The following is a 20,409-nucleotide window of genomic DNA, read 5'->3' on the forward strand; positions in this document are numbered from 1 at the left end:
GTAGAAGCAACGTTGATATCTGCTGGATATCTACCGTTGAAAACCTATAGTGTCGAATTAACGTTTTTTCTGCGCTCGGTATATCTACAACAATAATGTAACAGTCAGAGCTCGAGGTAACTCGTTACTGTAACTAAGTTTCTTTTCCTTTTTGGTAACTTGTCACTTAGCTCTGTACTTTTGCGCCGTGATTCAGAAGAACTCGTTCCTTTTTCATCGCTTTTCACTCACGTCCACATAATTTCTTGTTCTCTCTCCGGTTCTTTCGTGGCATTTTATGCCGTAAAACGTGATATTCAACCAATGACAGTATTCTATTGAGGAAGTAAGAACTGCTGCCATTGAAATGAAGCTGAACCATTGTGCGCTCACATGGACACACACATAAATGGGATGATGAGGACGTAAGGGAGTAAGATGCGAAGCGTTTGAATTATTGGACATGAACGAAAACGATCTAAGCAATCAATCAATCGATCGATCTAAGCGTGTTGCACTCTTCTTCTTCTTCGCTAACTGGGCGGGAACTTTGTGGCTGCCCAAAAGGACTCCTCAGTAATACAACACAAGATCGAACTCTACTGCTCACGCGCGCTGCACCTGTGTCCGAAGTAACTTGGAAGCAACTCGTTCTTTTTTTAAGTAACTACGTAAATTCGAGATACATTTCAGGCTGAAGAACTTCGTTATTAACTTTGTTACATTTTTTCACACGGTAACTTAACTCGTAGCGAGTTCTTTTTGACGGGTAGCTTCTCGATCCACGCTAACAATCTATCTTATCAACAGTTGATAAGGTATGTTAGAAATAGCGTTAATTGAGCGTCCACCAACACTCGGGGTTCACTGGGTACTTACAAAAGTTCCTTCGTGAATATCGGAAGACGAATGAGGGGAGGTCCGTATTGCTCGTAAGCCACAGTGATAATAACGTCTCCTCTCCTTTGCTTGAAGACAGCGTGAAATGCCCAGAGGTCGCCTAAAAGAGGCACAAAACCCCGACCTTGACAGCACAGGGCCATTGCGATGTACAAGGACTTTCGTGATAATCCACCACGTTCCTAAATACTCAGACTTTTCTCATCGTCCGAGAGTTTATTCACTCCAACCTGTCTGGCTCTTGTACTACACGTGTTGCTTTCACGATGGATTCAAACAGGAGATATCCCCTTCACAATAGTGGCACTCTACAGCACAGCAGTCATTTCGCAAATAAAGAGTGGAATATGCTACTCGCAGCGCAGAACGATTCCAAATATATTCTAGTGACGGTCAGTGATCTTCTAGGGCTGTATTTACGTAAAATACACACTTAAAAATAACGCAGTAAAAAATCCACGTTTAAAATTCTACCCGTCATGACGCTTTCTTTCTTTCTTTCTTTATTTTCACTGAAGGTACAAGGCATACTGTACATATCGTCCGCCTAGGCCCCAGGGGATTTGTGGGCTCGAGAACGGCTAGAAAGTGACGGACCGTCTAATTAACAGACTAGACATTATAAACAATTAGAAAAAGAAAACTTCCCACTCAGCGAGGCACAAGCACTAGTACAACGAGTCACTTAAGAAAAGCTTAATTTCTGTGACCGTGGTCAGGGAAAGAACATCAGAAGGCAAAAGTTAAAAAATGTAGGTACATAATATTTTCGTCGGTATATTCGTTAATATTTATAAAAGCTCTATCAATAACAGTACTCGTAACTTTCGAAAAGAAAGGTCAAGTACGCGAACCTTGGCGAATCTGTTCAAACGCTGGAACCGCGCCGAAAAGGTGGTGACGTCACAAGCCATAAGGTACCGTGCCACCACGTTCAACGAGTCGTCGCCACCAGTCCTCGGCAACACATTCACAATCGCCGATATTGCGAATAAAACGTAAGATGTTCTTGTAGCGCTGTACTGTTCAAAGAGGATCTATTACAAAATATCGCTCAATGTAACTCACAGAACGAAACCAGTCAGGAATCGTTTAGACAACGTGTGCGAAAATGGACTTAGAGCGTTTGGTACTCTCTGTGGAAATAATCTGATGGATTTATACGTGTTTCATTATACAGAACCAGGATGGTATCCAGATATTTCTGGGGGGTTCTATGGAAACTTTACACGAGGGAGGAGGATTTCCCCCTTGTTTCCCTCTCCCAAATGCACTAGCGAAGATAGAATGTGGGGGTTTGAACCCGCTAAACCACCCCCTGGCTACGCCACTGTTCTGGATTAACCGAAGCGTTTATGGGCGTTGAGCGAAACACGAGCTGACTCTACCGTATGTTGAAAAAAAAAAAAAAAAAAAAAACAATCGCTTTGCGCTTTTTTAGAAAAAGCGAAATGTCGTCGGAGGAAGAATCAAATTTATTATACCTCCCTTTAGTGAAGGAGAATCAAGCGTTAAATTCGAATTAAGGGGTCACGGTTCAAATGTTAATCGGCTTTGGTGAAGCCGGGCCTGAGAGGTGTTATCTCAGAAAGTTTATCCGTTCGATAGCCTGAGCACTCGCTACTCCTACGTCACACGTCCGTCCTAAGTTCTTTTTTAAGATAAAAAATTAAAATTGACAATTATGGGCAACACTGTATCGAGGTGGTCACCAACAGCGCATTGCTTGTCGAGCACCGCGGAAAAACTACATTGCATTGACCGCACCTGATTCCGGGGAACAATCGTTAGAAGAAAAAAAAATCTTCCATTGTTTCGGATAGCGGGCTAAAAACGTACTGGATACACGAAGTAAACCAGTAGGATAGAAAGTACACCGAGGGAACAAGTCCCAACGAAAGAGAGTGGACAAAAATACGTACGAAGAAATCGACAGGACCGAAATTGAAGATTGGAAAGATATAATGTGAAGATAATAATTGGGTGTTTACGTCGCGAGACAACTATAATGTGAAGAAGAAACAGAGCCTGAGAGAATACAACACGTAGAAGTCGCAACCAGGTATCTCTCCCAAATACAGAGGTGACAGAGAAAGTGCTTTGCTCTTCCAGGCACGAGACGGATGCCTGCAGACGGACTGCGCCCAGACATATGGACTGCCGAAGAAATATTAGACTGGGCAGACGCTACCATGAAGCCGCGCCATAAAACCGAAAACGAAAGAGCGTCAGAGTGGCTCAGACGAGCGCTGCGCCGCCTGGCCGAATGGGGCAATTCAAAATTTGACAAAAAGAGCGATCACTTTGGAATATTGTCCCCAAGCCAATGCTAAATTGAAAGACCACAGCGCACCCGTGACTTCATTAGGAAGTTTCTACTCGTGTTTCTACTTTTCTACCAGTCGACACTACGGGCCGGCTACGTAGCCATCAAGGTAGCCATCAGGAGTCTGGCATTGCACTTGTGTGCAGACGCTTGTGCTCTGCGTGTAACTACGAATTACTGATGTTTACTGCAAACTTATGTTCATTATCTCGTCGTTATGTACGACAACAGTTTGTTCAGAGCAGACGACAGCTTTCTTCCCTGCCATGGTTTAGAAATAGCAACAGAGCAGCCGACGAACGTGTCAGGCTGTGCGACCCGTTGCAAAGACTCCCTGTCGTTTCAAGTCCGCAAATTCGCTACTCCGAAGTGGCGAAACGAAGGCAAGAGCTTATCGAGAAAGAGCAGTGGACTATTATATTCAAGTATCCTCACATCCATCGAGTTAGCTTCTTCTGCCGACTGAAGGTGTATCAGACTTGCTTTACGCTGTTGATGGGACCCACATTTCTGCTGACGGAATATTTCAAACTTGTGGAGACTGAATTATCTACGGCTGTTCTGTGTTCCTCTCTCCTAGCCTGTCTGGTTATGCTAGTGATTGGAAATTTCGCCGAACGCATCGTAGGTATACTTTATCTCAATGAAGATCGTAGCAAGATCCGAGTGGCGCATCTCACATTTTTCGGCCACAGAACGGACGAAATTTTGAACACCCAAGACGTTGCACACTTTTCGGATATTGGTGAGAAATGGGACGACATTTTGGTGAAGGTCCATCGACACAACCGCCCCGAGCATCCCTTCTTCCTGTCATTGCGCCATGGTGGCATTGTAGATAGGGAATTGTTTGAACAAGTTTTTGGTCAGGACGAAAGGTTCCCGACGTGAGTGATTCTTTCGTCGTGCTACTGTGTAGACGTTGAAGCAAGTAATAAAGTAGGTTTGGAACTCTCGTTTTACGCTTTGTCCAGACAGTGGTCACAGAATGCCTTCATAACGAGTGACGCTCTATTTTCATGGAAGAACCACCACCGATACCATCTTTTATTCAAACCAGAACTAAAGCCACACCAGCAAATCTCATTCACTGGGGTCCGAATAATAATAATAATAAAATAACGCAAGTACATAGGTTCAGGGTACTCCACCAAAGCTCGCACTTTTTTTTTTTATTGCTGCTCGGCAGTGTGCCAAGTACTGTTCCAGTTTTAACAACAGAGGTTGCGCAACTCCCCCAATCACCCAGAGTGGCAAAAACATTTGTACACAAGTAAATTCATTTCATGCTCCCAAACGTAAATTTCAATTTGCCCATCTGGATTTCTCACTCCATTCCCCCTCTTTCACGAGCCAGTGAGAAGCATTAATTTGTTGGACCGCTCGCAGCATCGAAAATAGTTCTCTGAGGAAAATGTTGGAGTCCCTAATTGTGTTAGTCGAGCTCTTCAGGTTCAACCTCATCTGCCGTTCCCGACGTGGAACCGCGTGATGTGCCGGCAACGGCGTCGTCAAGGCCTCCCAGCAGCGTTTGAATAAGGTTGCCTGCGATGGTGCAATAAAATAATTTAGTCAAACCCGACGATAAGAAATAAAACCGTGACCGTACCAAAACCTCCCTGTGGCTTTGGCGGTGGTGGCAGTCCAAAGAAGAGTTGACCAATTTTGTCCAAGTACTACGGAGAGAGATATGGCGCTATCAGAACATATATCTCATTTATCTCTCTCTCATTACCTGAGGATAACTCGGGTCCCTGTTTATTGTCTGCTGGTACTGCTCACAGAGCACTGTGAAGATTGCCAGTTTCCGGCTGCAAGTCATACTTAGGCAAATAAGTAATGCTATCTCGCTTCATTTGAATGCATTCAGGACGTACTGGATCATTGGAGAAAGATATTTTTTGTTTTCTACGTGTCATAATTATCGCATCGGGGGAATCATTCCTACAGTTTCTCGTAATCACGGCATTTTCCCTCGCGTCATGTTTTACTGGCAGAGATGCGATGTCGTAGAGGTATTCGCTGTGCCAATTCTCTATTGCCCCCTTTGCTGCGAAGACTTTGGGTCTTGCATTCATCGAGGGTAACCCCCATTGAACAATATACGTACGTCTCAACTGCCAGCAAGAGGAACCAGATGAAGTTGAGGAGAGGCAGAAAGAAAGGAGGTCCCGTATGGACACTGGGATGTTTCTGGGTGTAGGCATAGAACACAACCGTCGCTGTGGATGCCTTCCTAAGGCACAGGTACTGAAATACAGTCTGCGCTATGAACAGGTCAATCTCGCTGCTGTAACCCTTGGACGTCTGGAATTCCACCAGCATCGCCGCGCAACTGTCACCGTCTGTCGAATGGATGAAATGGTACCGGCTCTCCGCGTAGTTCTTTTCTGAAACATGTCTTCTTCAGCATTACAGCATTTTGAGGGATCCTTATTCACCTTTCCATAATGTTAGGGCAACGAAACGGTGAAGAAGAGGGTGACCCCTCGGATGGGAGGCGTCGCTGGACCACTCCAGTGCTTTCACGAGGAATGCCGTTCGTTCGGGGGAACTTGCATTTAAAAGTGCGTGTAGAGTGCCCAGATGTTCTGTACAAAAGTTCAAAAATGTAGGAACCACCAAAGAGTGACAGGAAAGGAAAGTGTCCCGAGCATGACCTACTACGCTATACCAACTATGCAATAATTCGTACGGGGCTTCTGTTCACCATTTGTCCTACCATCCATACCATCATCATGCTATGCAGGATCCGCACTGGGACTGGCACAGTGGCTCGCTCATGCAATCATCATTACCTGTAACCTTTACATTTCCTCTTCTCATGCAGGAACGTTTGCTTAAGTACAAGGTACTAAAACAATTCAGGCAGCAATGATCTAACCTTAAATTGCAGCGCCGGGTAACCTATTAAGTTGTGGCATCAACCAAGGATATGTAGTTCAACTATGTTGAGGTGAAATGTTTCCCTAGTGCAAAAACCTCACCAATCTCTTCGTCGTTGGGTTTTGTCTCTGACTTGGACAAGACGTCGACCAACAAGTTTGCAATATCAGCACCACTATTGCACTGCAGAACAACACGTGCAAAAAAAGAAAGGAAAAAGCAGCTCGTTAGTTTTCAAGGTCCAGTGCTATTAAAACCTAAACTTACCTCCTTTAACGTCAGTAATTTTAACGCACCATCGTAGAGGAGCTCTTTGAGGTCGTTGTACCTCTTTTGGTTAAGATACCTTGGAAACACGCATAAAAAATATATAGGTATTGACGAAATGAATCATAACGTCATTCCAATGTCAGTGACGCTTGATCCCCTGCACATCATTACTTATCCGGTAATGACGCTGTAACACTCCTTACAACAGAAGGTAGAAAAACAATTATCTAAACCTTATTCGTGTTTATAACGAGCGTTTCGTTTATTTCTTCTAATGGCTAAGAGACCCACGTACTGATGAAACGTGCTCACGTTAGACATTTGACAACAGTTGCTCGCAATGTATTACGCTACGAAGTAAGAAAAACGGGTATGGCCTAACCTAAAGTAAATGGTTCTGTACATCTGATGTGCTTCGTAGTAGTTTCCCGCATCTATTGACGCGTGTAACTTGTTTAAAACCCTCACAGTTCCCGTTAACCGCGCAGCCATTTTGGCCAGCCCTGCGTTTTCGGGTAGCCAGAAAACCCGACACAGATGAAAGCCGATGAAACCTTCCCAACTTTCCTGTCAGTCCAGTAACAACGGTAACAAGTCATAAAATTGCCGCATATGGGACTTCACTAGCAGGTCTCCAATTGAGCAATTAACCAACGTAATAAATAAAAATCAGTTCCTTGCCGTCTGGTTGCTTTTACACCTTTTGTTTTTTTTTTGTTTCCTTTTTCCTGTTTGCTTTGAATGTGCGAATTTTATTTCCGCTTCGATTATTTTATCTAAATTAGTCTTTGTCGTCGGTGGAGAAAGAATCTTATTGCTATGTTTCACTGAACAGGTGGGTTCCTAACTGATCGTATGATGCACTGTGTAGAAGGAAAGTTACTGGCTTTTACACCGGCGTTTCGATTGCATATCACGGTCATTAATTGACGGGTACAAACCGTAGAGACACAAGGAGGCGTCCGAACCATACAGACCATGTGTCTGTACGCTGTTGCACTAAGCCTAAAGTCTTCGCGCACATAAGTGTCTCTCGTGCTGCTGTTCTGCCACTCATCTGCCTTTTGTGTTTGCAGTGTGTCCGTGCCTACATCAAGTCTTCGATAGGCCCCAAAATTACGATGCTTCATCAGTGGCTGCTCAAATCAATCGAGGTATTGATGGTTATTTTACTTTTACACAACTTGCAAGATCATTCTCAACAGGGGAGGGGCAATACGCGTGACTGGCATCCTTTTGGAATAATTAACACGTTTTGCATCACTAATATAACATTTTCGCTCAACAATTATTGCCCATATGACGATATAATTCCTTCGTAACTTACGATTTTTGACGTTATGCTCCACCCATCAGTCATTGTTATGAACATAGCTTTGGGTTTTGAAGTTAAAGTTTAGGATCTTTTTATCTTGATAGATAATTTTCGTTTTCTAGCATACTTTGTCACCTCAAACGCTTTTGATAGATTTGCTCACCTTTTTTTCTCCTTCATCCAGGTAATGGACGACGACTCGCGATCGACCGATTCCCCTGCCCAGAGCAATCCGGGCACCCCGCACCATGCGGGGAGCCCCACCATCCCGCTGGGTATTCCGGGAGACGGACTACCTCCAAACCCAAGACACCCGCAATCCAAGTACACCCAACTGTTAGCCGTCATTGAGGAATTGGGGCGCGACATTCGGCCGACTTATGCCGGCAGCAAGTCGTCCGCCGAACGACTCAAGCGGGGCATCGTACACGCGCGAATCCTGGTTCGAGAGTGCCTCATGGAGACAGAACGCAATGCTCGATCTTGACGCGAAATCGTGAAAACAACAAAACAAACAGAAGCTTTCCACATTGTTGATGATAAGGAAACGTGTTAAACGGCACAAACAAACAAAATTGTTGGCAGTATTAAATAGTATTTTTGGAGTGCTTAGGTAGAGAATGTCCAACAACTGCCTCTGAGAAATTAACAAAATGTCACAAACTTAACCCCCATTAATGTCAGGAAAAAACAGTAAGTGCAACCTGAAAGTGCATGTTTCTAGCATGATCTTGAAAAAGTGTAAACGTGTATAAATTTTCTGAGTGTCAATTAAATGTTAGTTTTCTAAAGAAAGGCAAGCCAGGCTTTGCCAGGAAAGGAAAGGCTTTGTTCCAGGTACATAAAAGGGCTGCTGTGGTGGTATTTATTTTGTGCGGTTTTCAAATGAATGTGTTCGAGAACTGTTTCACAATGCATAGAATTGGAAAATACATTCGGCACATTTGTAAACGTGTTGATGCTTTTATTTGCACACTAGCGACATCATTTGGCACAAATATAAAACTTGCGCATCTGTATTGCATCGATAGGATTGCACATTTGGTCGTGTAATAACGTAACAATACCTTTTACGGTTAATTGTAGAAACACTTTATATAACAGCGCGTGATTTCTCTGTAGAAAAAGTAACGTTAGGAACTTCACAGTGAGAACAAGTACTTTAACAATCGATGTCTTTAGCGGCATAAATGTTTGTAATATTTGAAAGCCCCACGTTAATTATAGTGTACCAAATAATGGTTCTACAACAAATATTACGATTGTTTCAACGGAAATATGCACTAGGAAGGGCTAGAAATGTACTCACTGGGAAGTGAGTAACAACTGGCAGATCTGTCTCGAAAAAAGAACCAGTTTTGGATAATATTATTTAACTCGCAGCGCAGAATTAGAATGGTAGCAAACGTTGCACTTAAATATGGATGGCCAACGTGGGAAATATTTACGGACAAAGCCCTCGTCAGGTATAAAGTAGTAGTAGTTTGTAGAAACCTCGTTGTTCTAAGCACATTTTTTTAGTTGACATCATCACACAGACTCTGGTGATTTACAAGTATATATCTGTAATTAAAAACAAACTCGCCTGACTTAGTTAACTCGCACTATGGGATATATATATATATATGTACTAGAAACATAAATGCAACCTACTATAAAGCATGGAACTTTCTATGTGTTATACTTGCACATATATCTTTACGTAGCCTAGTATAAAAAAACAGCAGCCCATTACACTTTTCCAATACATGTATTGGAGCAGACTAACCTCGGAAGAGGCATTCTAATATTTGAGCAAAAGAGCTGCATGTTGCACCGAAACGTGAAACGAGCCCACATTCACAAAACTGGCTCGAATCGCTCTAATAAGCTTGACTTGACACTTGAGTTAAGTGCATTAAGCTCATGAGTGGCGCGTGACTTTGTTTCGTTAAATGCCTTTCACAAATATGGGTGACATATTTATTGGTCTGGCTGGAAGTCTTACCCGACCTCGCTGCTGAGACGCCCTCCTGCGAGCGGTTTATCTGGCAGCAGCTTGATCGTATAAAAAAAAGCTTCGGTCAGACTGAGAAAAATTCTCAAGCTGTACCCAGGGTACTGTTTTCGGGACATCGTGTGCAGAGCTGTATCAGGAATCGATCCATAATTCCGAGTTATGTCTGGTACTGCAGCACACACTGTTATACAGCAGGTCTAAAACGTTCGGAACGTATCAGGTGGTAGTAACATTTTGCATATCCTCTGATTGGATCTATGATCCTCGTCGGTCACATAGCCAGAGGGTAGTTGCCCTCGAGAGAGACTTGTAGCAGACAACAAATTAATTGCCGTGCCTATACATTTAACTCTTTGGTGAGAAGCACCGCCGGTGATAATGTAATGGCGACGGCTTAACCTATGCAGCGCGGCATTATCTGCGAACAGTTACCCGAGCCAATTCGGGGATGTTTCCGAAAAAGTCCCAGAAATAAAAGCATTGCGACGTACAATTCATTCGCAGAGTACTGAAACCCGCGTTAGTAAAATAAATAAAACATCCTCGTGGGCTTGTCGGTAGATTGAATCCACAATGTTAAAGGGACCATGAAATGATTTTCGAGAAATCTGAGTACTCTGCAGGAAACCGTTCTACACACACCGTACACACATCGACTTTTGGCCGTATTCAGTACAACGGGGGCGCAGTTATCAGACAAAAATAGCAGGGTGTGACCGCTGGATATATGCCTTCGAAGTGGGCTTACGTCATCGCCATCCAATCCTCTCAGCTAACTGTGAACGACGAGGAGTACACACCCCGCCGGACCACGTGGGTGCATGGTTTCGGTTTGGACAACAACGACGTTGTATATCTCCCGTCGAAATCACTTGAAATATGGCGAAAGGCAAATTATCAGCAATGGAGGAAGAGGTTATGCGACACACACGGCGTCTATGGATCGTTTGGTACGCAGCAGCTCATAAAATGTCACCGACCAAGGTATGTTGACGAAGATGAAGTTAAAAGGGGAAAACGTGCTCCGGTAACCATGCTGACAGTCAACGACTATATTACATTTCTCGTAGGATTCTGTGTAAACGGTTAGTTATAATCTTGTCTCCAAGTCAAATTAAAACATATTTCGTGACGAAGTATACAAGCTTGTTTGAAAATTTCGCACTTTGCTCGCAAAAGCCCGTCCGCAAATCGGCAACATGTTCTGTGTATGATGTCACGGCCAGTTCGCCTCGGAGGCGGGCCGTAGCAGCTGCTGTTCACGCCTGTGGTAAATATCGAATATTTTCGGTATTTGTACAATTTTCAACTTCGTATTTCACGGAGTGCATGCTTTAGTACAGGGGAACTAATTAAAAATGATCGTGGGCTTGTCAAATATCGTTTCATGGTCCCTTTAAAAGCGCTAAAACCGCCGTGGAACACAGCAGCACAAATTCATTACACCGGCTCACTTGCTTCCTTGCTCGACAAGTTGAGCCTCGTGTCGAAAGTGTCCCGAATATTAGCTTATTTTCTGTTTGCTGCGTCAGGCACCTGCATCAGGTACAAGCAGCTATGAACAAGAGTGTGCAACCTGTAAGAATCCTCTCAGTCATACTCTGAACCGATAGTGATGCTGATCTCGCCGGGCTCCACCCACGTGCCATGATACCACTTGTTGGTGTTAATCATGACCATGTCACCCGGTTCGGCCGTAATGGACAGGGACCGACAGACGTCCTCGCATTCAGGGGGAGGAACCAGATGCCAGCTCTTGCGTCCAGATATCTGGGCCTGCCAGGATGGTCTCAGGACATAATCTAGCTGCATGTTGGCATCTCTGTTACTATCTTTCAGTTGGAAACGAACAATAATTGACAATAAACTCACGTGCATCGTAGCGCCATTACCAGAGTAGCCCATGAAGATCCAATCTATGATGCTCGCCTCGGAATCCTCCGGAAGGAATGCCGGTCTCGTGTAATGTTCCCGTAGGGCTTGAGCCACCCTGTGATCACAGTTGCTCCTGTATCAAAGTGAAAATTTATTTCAGACTAGCCAAATAAAGAAAGCTTTCCACGTCTACACGGAACCTCCCACGCGAGCAGACATAGTTGCATTTTTAGCGGACAAATAAAAATATGTAGCGAAACGTGTGGCACCGGATGAAGCTCAGCTTCCTGTCCGCCGGCATGAATTGTCGGAGTTACTCATGAATGAAGCTTTGTCTCTCTACTGCGTCAACCACAACGTGCAGGAAAAAACAGGAAAATAAACTCACCATCCGACGTACCACGTTCCTGCGTCCGGAGAGTCCGGCATGTTGAAAAAATCTTCGAGCGTCTCGAAATTACATTTGTACTGAAAAAACTGGCAGTACTCGTCGTTCGTTTTGAGTGAGCTGCTAGCGGTAGTGTAGGCTGCCTTGAAGAAGCTGAAGTTAAATGTTTTCATAGCTTTCCAGTTTTTCGCTGCTCCGCGTAAGATGATGGGTCGGTCGGAATAACCGATTTCCAAAAACAATTCCCTCGTCATGTTTTCGCTCTCGAAGAATCCGTCAACTTTGCAGAAGGCACAATCCGCGATAGGGCGTGTCATTTCCATAAAGACAGCACTGGGCTCCAGTAGACACGGAACGTCTTCCAAACTGTCGTATGACATTGCAAATGCGGCGATGATGATGAAACATTTTAACCACAGTGACAAGCGAAATCGTCTGGGAGGCACCACCTTGCTCAGTTCTTCTTTTAGACATTTTACGATCTCCTCTTCGGGGATGTCTCCAGCCAAAGCACGCCGGTGAAGCTTTTCAAACTTTGCTCGGAAGAGTTCGCTCTCCGGACTGGAACGTTTACTTGAGTCTTTTTCCATCTTCCCATCGTTGCGACATGATCTTGCGGCTTTGTATGGCCGCGGTATTTTTAAAGCGTGTCTTGTTTTTCAATCACACGTGTGGTAACCCCTGCAAATTCCAACACCAACGCTCCTGTTGCTCCTGTCCCGAATCAGACCGGCCCACAGAGATCCCGGAGGATGAATTGGATGGATGGATAGTGCGGCTTTTCTGGCTTTTCTCTCTGAAACGGGCGGTAGCTTGCGCCACCTAGCAGTTCGAACTTTCGAAAAGTATCAAAGGGGATTAGGTGCCACTACTACTACTACTACTACTACTACGAAGGCGCATTCTATTGCCTGTGCAAGTCTTTTGTTTTTATCTTTTAATGAATAATTCCTACACTATACCAATCATCAGGGAGCGAATCCGGCGAATCCAGAGCTCCCCCCTCTTTTTTGGGGGGAGGGGGGGGGTTAATTATCAAAGCGCGCGCGCAGCGGGGGAGGGAAGAGAGGAAGGAAACTGGAGGGAGATGGGCGATTACGCCCTCCCCAGAATTCGTCTCTGTCGTTTCGAAATCGAAAGCGCACAAGACCGAACCGGAAGCGGAAGCGGGAACCCGTTGCTATGGGAGGATTCGGTCACTTTTCCGAGTGCTGTTTCAGAAGCGGTCGCAAACAAACCGAAACCAGCAGTTAAACTGTACGTTCAACAGATATTTGGCAACATGAGGACAAGAAATTGTGCTCTCAGTGCTTCGCGCAACGTTAGGAACGTCACATATAGCGATTCGATTCTTGGTGTAGGAAACGTTTAATAATATCGCAGGTGTGTTGCAGAAGGGATGGATAGCGATTTTGATGGTAAGCAATATGCGTGATGCCCTTGTAGACAGTTGCCGCGTCTAGAACATAGCCCTTGATAACCGTATTTTTGTAGTCTATAGAACCTTTTCAAATATATTATGTAATTATAGACACATTGGACGATCTGTTGGCCGATATTACTGAAAATGGCAAAAAGAAGTCTTCTGCATCGCCATCAAAAGGTAGTTGGAAACACCCGTATAGAACAAGCATTATCAAACTGAGAGTCAATTCCTCATTTCCAGCACAACCAACAAAGTCAGAACCGAACGCGCTACAGAAAGCAAAAAACGCAGAATTTCTCACGGAAGACATTCGGGCTGACACGACTAAAAAGAATTCAAGAAGCTTCGTGGATGATATGTCAGGAAGGACACAAGAGGCAAAAACCACAACCAAGGATCCCTTCAGCGATATCTTTGAAAAAGGAGCATGGAGGCAAGCAGTTCAACAACAGAGTTTGTCAAAGCAATCTCGGGGTAAAAGTATACAAAGTAACCTCCTTGGTGCGTTGAAAAGTCAAGCATATATGACGAGAAAACACAGCGCGGTGTGAAAATCATACCAGCGCTTTTCTTCAGATGCCTCGAAATGCCACCTGGAAAGTGATGGAGACGTCACAAAGAAAGAGGAGAAGACCCACAGTGTGAGGTATTATCATTGAAACACTTGGTTAGCTTGCCTGTACCTCTTTGATGACCATTTGACTCCAAAATATTCGTACGGTCTGACTTTTTCGGGTGAAATGCCTTTCTCAGTGAAAAGCAGCACATGCAGTAACATGCTTCACATAGTATCGTTGCACTCAAATAATATTTACACGAGACACGCGTACACTCTATAGATGTGCATGATACCTGACACCACGTGATTAGAATTTGGGGAGGGGTTCCAACCCGAGAGGGGAAGCCTATCGAATCGGGTTTAACCCGAAAAGGTAAGACCTAAACTATAAGCCACTCAATCCATCCTACAGATTTTCGGATATGCCAGAGTTTGAACCTAAGTCAACAAAGGCTAACCTCGCAAGTAAACTTGAACACTGGCTACAGCAAGACTCGACAGATGTTGAACTTGAAACGGGGTCAACAAAAACGCCCAGAACAGCTCCAAGTAGAGATATTGTTGGCAAAACCTCACCTGAAAAGGCGCCCCCTACCGACAATCCTGTTACATCTAGGCAGCGAGGGGTTATTGACCTTTCGTTTCTGGGATCCACATCGGTTGATCCTGATCGGAAAGCTGCAGGTGATACGTCAAAGCCACAACACAATAGAGGCACAGATTGGTTATCGGACAAACAAAAAAACGAGACGGAGACAGCTAGCACCGCAAAAAGAGCATCTTCTACAAGACCCAACACCGCACCAGATAGCAGTTTATCAGGCACTTTGTCTCAGAGAAGCCGGAGGACTAGAGGATTGGATTGGCTCGGAGTAAGTGAGGAGGTGGAACACGAAACATCGGCTAAGCAAGGAGGAGAATCGAGTGCTCTTCTCGAGAGACGACCGAAGGCTAGCGGTAGCCTGGATGATCTCGACTTTGGAGGAGAAAATGGTGAGAAGACTTTGGGAGAGTGTGAGACAAAAGGTACAAAGAAAGCCCTCCCCTGGCTGCCCAAGAAACCCGAAAAGCTGGAAACGGCGAATCAAGTCGATACAGATAAACAAAGAGAGAGCGTGACCAGGTCTCAACGTGAAACTCAAGTTTCCGAAGCAGATGGGAACCGTAATAGAGGAGTCAAGCAAGATTTTGCCAGAATGGAAGAAATGGAGAACATTATAGCGCAGCTGAGAGGAGAGGTCTGCAGCTTGAACAGTAAGGTAAATGTTCGATTAATTTCACGACGACGCATATTAACCTACCACTCTGTACAGTTGCAAGTTGCTGAACAAGAAAAAGAGCTGTTTCGAAGACAGATTGATAAACTGAAAGAGATGCATCAAACTGAACTACAAACTTGCGAAGAGATGTACAAGTAAGGCTACTCGAAACACGCGTACAAAAGCGTCTAAAATTCACTCCGAATAATATTCCATCTTAGGCGCCTGCAGACGACGACAGAGTCGAGACTGGTTGAACAACATGAAAAGTAAGTTACGAGCTCTATTACGATAAAGTAAAAAAAAAGAAAGTGCACCGTTTACAAACAGGACGGTAGCACATTACGAAGCCCAGATGCGTAAAATGGAACAAAAGGCCGCCGACCTTGACTTGGAGCGAACACGTCTGGAGGGTGAAATCGGTCAAAGAACAGAAAGGCTCCGGCAACAGTGCAAAGAAGAAGTGAATGCATTGCAAGAGATGCATAAGATGGCAGTTAGCAAACTTAAAGCCCAGCACGAGGAAGAGATGCAACGGGTGAGGTGGATTAGGAACCAAGAGGTGGAGGCCGTGTGCAGCACACTGGACCAGTCGAGGTAATCCATACATTTTGCGTGGCTAAAGCAAGTAGCTTCCTGCTTACGTTTACTAAAGTGCAAAAGCAGCCAAACACAGAAGACAGCTAACGAGACGACTGCTAACTTAACTCTAATTAATTTATAGAACTTAATTTATACTTAATTTACTTTTCCGCAAAGTAGGATTTACAAATCCGCAGGATTCCGCGTGCGAGAGAAACCAAGCAAAAAAGGTGCAGCATTCTCCCAAGATCACACACCAACTCATCCCGCGCGCTTTTCCAGCCTTTCGTAACTTTTCAGCGCTTAAAGAAAACCAGACTTAGCTCTGTCAATCTCTCTCCGAGCGTTGCTCTAGTTTAAATTTCCTTTCACCGCGGCACATTCAGCCGTGCAAGTGTTTATCGAGTTTAAACCGCGAAAATGTCAAATCAATTCAAATCGTTACATAATTCTGTAAGATATCGAATATTCCGCGAGGGTAACAGGAGGTTACGCAAGACGCGGTCAATTTCGCGGAATTTTGTGGAAAGCCTGGGCTCTACACATGGTGTACGCAATGTTTGCACATTTCAGAAATCTTCAAGACATAACGACGCAAATGAGTCAACAACAGTCCGAGATAAAACTACTCCAGTCTAAACTCGAAGAAACGGTCGATTCTGGACTAAACTATAGACAGAATGCGCTCGACAGCAAAGAGCGCCAACTACAAGGTAAAATGTTCCCTCGGAATGTTCTCTGTGTACATCTGACTGAAAAAAAGAAGAAAAAAAAAGAGAAGCTGTACATGGGCAAAGAACAGTCATTGCACAAAGTGTATATTGTACAAGTTCAAGTGTACAAAATCAAGAACCATTTTGACAAAAGACACTGCTTTATCAGCTCTTGAGGTGAGGCTTAGAAAGGAGCACGATGAAATGAGGGAAGAACTGAGGCAAGCCAGGAATCTCATGGCATACCTGCAACAGCTAAATAGCCAGCAAACTCAACAAGTTGAAGAGGTATGAACAATACTAGTAAAAGATCACTTGTACATCTTGCAGAATCTTTAAAAAGTACAATGTTGCACATCATAGAACATGTGGTTGCTAAGATAAATGGCTTGTTTAGTGAATTGTGTTGAGTCTCTTTCACTGTGTCGGACAAAAATACTACCCCCAGCTATCAACTTCTAACGGGGGCAAGGGCCTCAGCAAAGTCTGGGATGTTCTAAGCATAGTGTGTTTGGCTTGGCAAATTACACAGTATCCAATAAATACATAAATATGTCCATGTATCAAAAGTGATTATTATGTTGCAAGTATATTCAACAGTTGATGAATTAGTTTGCCTATCTGTTTGGGTATATTTGCTCGAGCACGGATAAAAATAGAAGTTTTACCTCGTGAAAGTGTGTTCGCAAGTGTCTTTTGTACTGAAGAAGGCTGAGACTCTGCCTTAACATGTTCTTGACAACTTCATCCTGACAAGTTTTTAAAAAAGTGGATAATAATAAGCAGGGTGCTTTCTTATCCTTTATGGATTTTTGTATAAAAAGCTCCGAGGGCAGCACAGACGTCTTTTTAGCGGGTGAGCTATACGGCCAGGTGAATGTCCTCTCCAAGAGGGTATGTAACTACTAGATGACTAATTACCTAAAATTCATTAATCAATTCTTCAACTACAGAATTTAACTAGGGAATCAACTCACAATCAAGTTGTTGTTAGGGAATTTTGGGAAAAAGTGCAATAGTAGAATGAGAGAAAATCCTCCTGGAAATACATTCTATCTTTTTGAAAATCCTGAAACGAGGACGAGCAGTGAAATATCCATCTCCAAATTTCACTATGTAAATGAGCAGAAACTGAAAAAGTACACCTCAGGAGCGCATCACTTTCACGGATATTTTATATAGATATACGGATATTTTTACGCACATACGCGTTTCAGGGTTTTTTTATAACAAGCAATACTCGTGCTTGTTGAAGATTGTCTCCCATTTTGCACCAAAATTCTCTAATTAAATAGTCGATTGATGAATTTTAGGTTGATAAGTCACGTCTAGGTTACATAGCTTCTTCGCCATGGTATCCACCTAGCCGTAGAACTCAACTACAAAACAACACGTATGCTGCTCTCGTAGCATTTTTCTAAAAGATCCGTAATGGATAAAAAAAGAACACCCCGTATATAAATATACCCCACCCTCCCTACTTCTCCTCTCATTTGCGTTGCACTTATAATAGATGTTTGCGCCAGGCAGTTTTAAAACTTTCCTCGTACGTTGAACTTTACTTGTCTCGTTAAAATAAAGACAGAGCGCATTTTGTGATGCAGGAAAAATGGAAACTAAGCCAGGAAGTTGCTCAGTTACGAGCATATAAAAAGGCTCAAGAAGAGAAAGCAAATCTTCTGGAAGATCAGATGCAAAGACAACGAGCAGCTCTGGAGCTCATGAAGAACAATCTGCTCAGAGAACAACACAATTTAGTCTCTCAAGTCGCGTCGTCCCTCAAAGACACCACCAGGGAGAGGGAAGACCAGGTTCGAGCTGCTCAACTGGAGAATCGGCAGCGAGAGATCGATGCAACTGCCCTCCAGCTTAACATCAAGCGACGAGACGTAGAAAATACATCTATGGTATGTCTCAACTCTTTAACTGGCAAGAAGGAAAACTTCGGTTTCTCTCAGAACTTGCAGTGGTTGTTTTCAAAAAATTGTTCGTACAAAGATACGCTACCTGGATTGGTTAAAACTGCCCAGCACAAGTTCAATATTTGAAACAACAAAAAATTAGGCAAACTGCGCACAGTGCGTATGCTCGCAATCCTTTCATGCAGGGTTCGGACTTTCCGGTTTTATCCGACAAACACCGATAAACACTCGCCGGTAGCTTTTTTTTTTTTACATATTTGGGTATATCCAAAACGCAACAAACTTCTTCAGTGCGAGAATAGTGGTGTGTTGGTAATCCACAGACCCGGCCATTCGCAGTCATGAGGATATCGCGTAGTTGTGAGAGGCCACTCAGAGTTGACGAAACTCCAGCATTAACGCTTTCTCTACACTGAGAGTGACTCAGAAAACAACGATGTCGTCTTACAGACACTAACTTGCGCAGGTATGCTTGTATGTTTTACAACAACTCACTATAAAAGGGAGTTTGAAATGTGCTGCAAGCGGGCCGAATGAAGCAAAGTACTCAAACCTCCGAAAAACTCAATTTTTTTACAAATGAAAACTCCAATAAGCACCCCCGAAATTTTGCGGTTTGAAAACTCAGAAAAGTGTGATACCTAGTTATAAGATGTATCGATTGAATGCCGGGGTTTCGCTACTACGGTCCCCTTTCCGTGAAGAAAGCCACCTGAGGAAAGATAGAAAAAGCAGCAGAATGTTATCCTCGGAAATTAATGCACAAAGGCAACACCGTTAATTTGAACAATTTGTTTTCAAGCCTTAATGTTTACTACTGAGCATCCAATAAAGGTACTGTGAAAAGAGAGGAATTTCTCTTACAGGCTGCAAACCAGCTATGGGAGAAATGCAAGAAAAGGGAACGTTTCCTGGCAACGTGGGAAGCTCAACTTTATGCCAGAGAAAGTGCACTACTTAAGGCAAGTGGGAACTTGCTTACCATAAAAGGAACAGTACCCGAGAGAAGGAGACTCCAGTACTGTACCTAGAGTAGGCATGCACTAGCTTGTCAGGATCCCATCTGCTTCTTTTAATCGCTTACCACATTGTTTCCCAAATTGGGGGTTGTGACAGATTCAGTGGGTGGTCGCAAAATGGCTTAGGAACTTAAAAAAATAGTGACAGCAAATGATTGCCTTGGATCATGCTCTGCCCACTCTTCTGAGTCGAGCTCGCTTTAGTGAATAGGAACAGCCATTTCCACAGCCATACATTGTTTTTCTTCTTTTTGAGAAGGTTTGTAGTTCGGCTCATTCACCCTCATTATATAAACTGTCAAAATAAATTTCATCCTCATTGTTGTATTACTGTTCATACACTGGGGGATCGCGACGTCATATCTTAGTATTTTTGACGGATCGCGTTGTTAGCAGAGCTTGGGAAGTACTGGCTTACCATGTTCACTTGCATAACACAAAAAATGGCATTAACTATGGAGGAAAATGAGCTCCCTCTCTACACCTTGCGTTTTAGGGTTAAACCCATTTTTACCCCCAATCTGCATTAGCATCACTTCAGGTAAAACCCGAAGGCACTGCAGACCTGCAGAACATTAAACTGCAGAACACTAAACAGTACACATTCAGCATGGCCATTCTGCATGTCATGCTCATCTACAATGTGAGAAATGCTGTTTTTTATTTTCCTGCCAATAATCTGCTATTCCACACGATTTGACCTTTTTTTGGCTTCCGAAATAAAACCAGATATGCACACGCCTGGTTTTCAAAAAACACCCCCCCAAACCGACGGTCCTATCTATGCCACAATGGCACTTCTAAGGGAGGTGAGCGTAAAATATGTGCGAAAAAAAAGCGGGAAAATGTACGCGACATAAAAACACGGTCAAGCCCACGAAGGATGTAGTCAGAATAGAGTGTATCTAGCTTTATTGATGAAATTCGTGCAGTATGCACTTTACCCGATTAAGTGCAGACGCTGCACTTAGAAGAGGACGAAAGCTCACTC

The 20,409-nt window shown here is 43.8% G+C and overlaps 5 protein-coding genes across 5 annotated transcripts; 3 read left to right on the forward strand and 2 right to left on the reverse strand.

Moving 5' to 3' along the window:
* Positions 1 to 2,963: 2,963 nt before the first annotated feature.
* Positions 2,964 to 4,161, forward strand: LOC135392171 (transmembrane protein 186-like). Its single transcript, XM_064622872.1, has one exon. The coding sequence runs from the start codon at positions 3,386 to 3,388 to the stop codon at positions 4,094 to 4,096; it is 711 nt and encodes a 236-aa protein (XP_064478942.1). The 5' UTR covers positions 2,964 to 3,385; the 3' UTR covers positions 4,097 to 4,161.
* A 77-nt stretch (positions 4,162 to 4,238) lies between these two features.
* On the reverse strand, positions 4,239 to 6,898 carry LOC135392169 (Golgi to ER traffic protein 4 homolog). The gene is made up of 8 exons (XM_064622870.1): positions 6,744 to 6,898; positions 6,359 to 6,437; positions 6,193 to 6,274; positions 5,647 to 5,796; positions 5,316 to 5,595; positions 4,941 to 5,016; positions 4,815 to 4,881; positions 4,239 to 4,750 (listed from the first exon to the last, which is right to left on the reverse strand). The coding sequence occupies exons 1-8, from the start codon at positions 6,851 to 6,853 to the stop codon at positions 4,641 to 4,643; spliced, it is 954 nt and encodes a 317-aa protein (XP_064478940.1). The 5' UTR covers positions 6,854 to 6,898; the 3' UTR covers positions 4,239 to 4,640.
* A 159-nt stretch (positions 6,899 to 7,057) lies between these two features.
* On the forward strand, positions 7,058 to 8,631 carry LOC135392174 (cyclin-dependent kinase 2-associated protein 2-like). The gene is made up of 3 exons (XM_064622874.1): positions 7,058 to 7,196; positions 7,438 to 7,515; positions 7,861 to 8,631. The coding sequence occupies exons 2-3, from the start codon at positions 7,483 to 7,485 to the stop codon at positions 8,161 to 8,163; spliced, it is 336 nt and encodes a 111-aa protein (XP_064478944.1). The 5' UTR covers positions 7,058 to 7,196; positions 7,438 to 7,482; the 3' UTR covers positions 8,164 to 8,631.
* A 2,435-nt stretch (positions 8,632 to 11,066) lies between these two features.
* LOC135392170 (uncharacterized) lies at positions 11,067 to 12,712 on the reverse strand. Its single transcript, XM_064622871.1, has 3 exons — positions 11,939 to 12,712; positions 11,548 to 11,683; positions 11,067 to 11,481 (listed from the first exon to the last, which is right to left on the reverse strand). Exons 1-3 carry the CDS (start codon positions 12,526 to 12,528, stop codon positions 11,266 to 11,268), a joined length of 942 nt encoding a protein of 313 aa, XP_064478941.1. The 5' UTR covers positions 12,529 to 12,712; the 3' UTR covers positions 11,067 to 11,265.
* A 310-nt stretch (positions 12,713 to 13,022) lies between these two features.
* Positions 13,023 to 19,430, forward strand: LOC135392596 (fas-binding factor 1 homolog). Its single transcript, XM_064623303.1, has 12 exons — positions 13,023 to 13,356; positions 13,470 to 13,541; positions 13,605 to 13,838; positions 13,941 to 14,010; positions 14,336 to 15,182; positions 15,237 to 15,337; positions 15,404 to 15,451; positions 15,513 to 15,779; positions 16,338 to 16,477; positions 16,647 to 16,765; positions 18,082 to 18,384; positions 19,266 to 19,430. The coding sequence occupies exons 1-12, from the start codon at positions 13,338 to 13,340 to the stop codon at positions 19,428 to 19,430; spliced, it is 2,385 nt and encodes a 794-aa protein (XP_064479373.1). The 5' UTR covers positions 13,023 to 13,337.
* The last annotated feature ends 979 nt before the right edge of the window (positions 19,431 to 20,409 follow it).

The sequence above is a fragment of the Ornithodoros turicata genome, chromosome 4, assembly GCF_037126465.1.
Source record: "Ornithodoros turicata isolate Travis chromosome 4, ASM3712646v1, whole genome shotgun sequence".
Taxonomy (NCBI): domain Eukaryota; kingdom Metazoa; phylum Arthropoda; class Arachnida; order Ixodida; family Argasidae; genus Ornithodoros; species Ornithodoros turicata.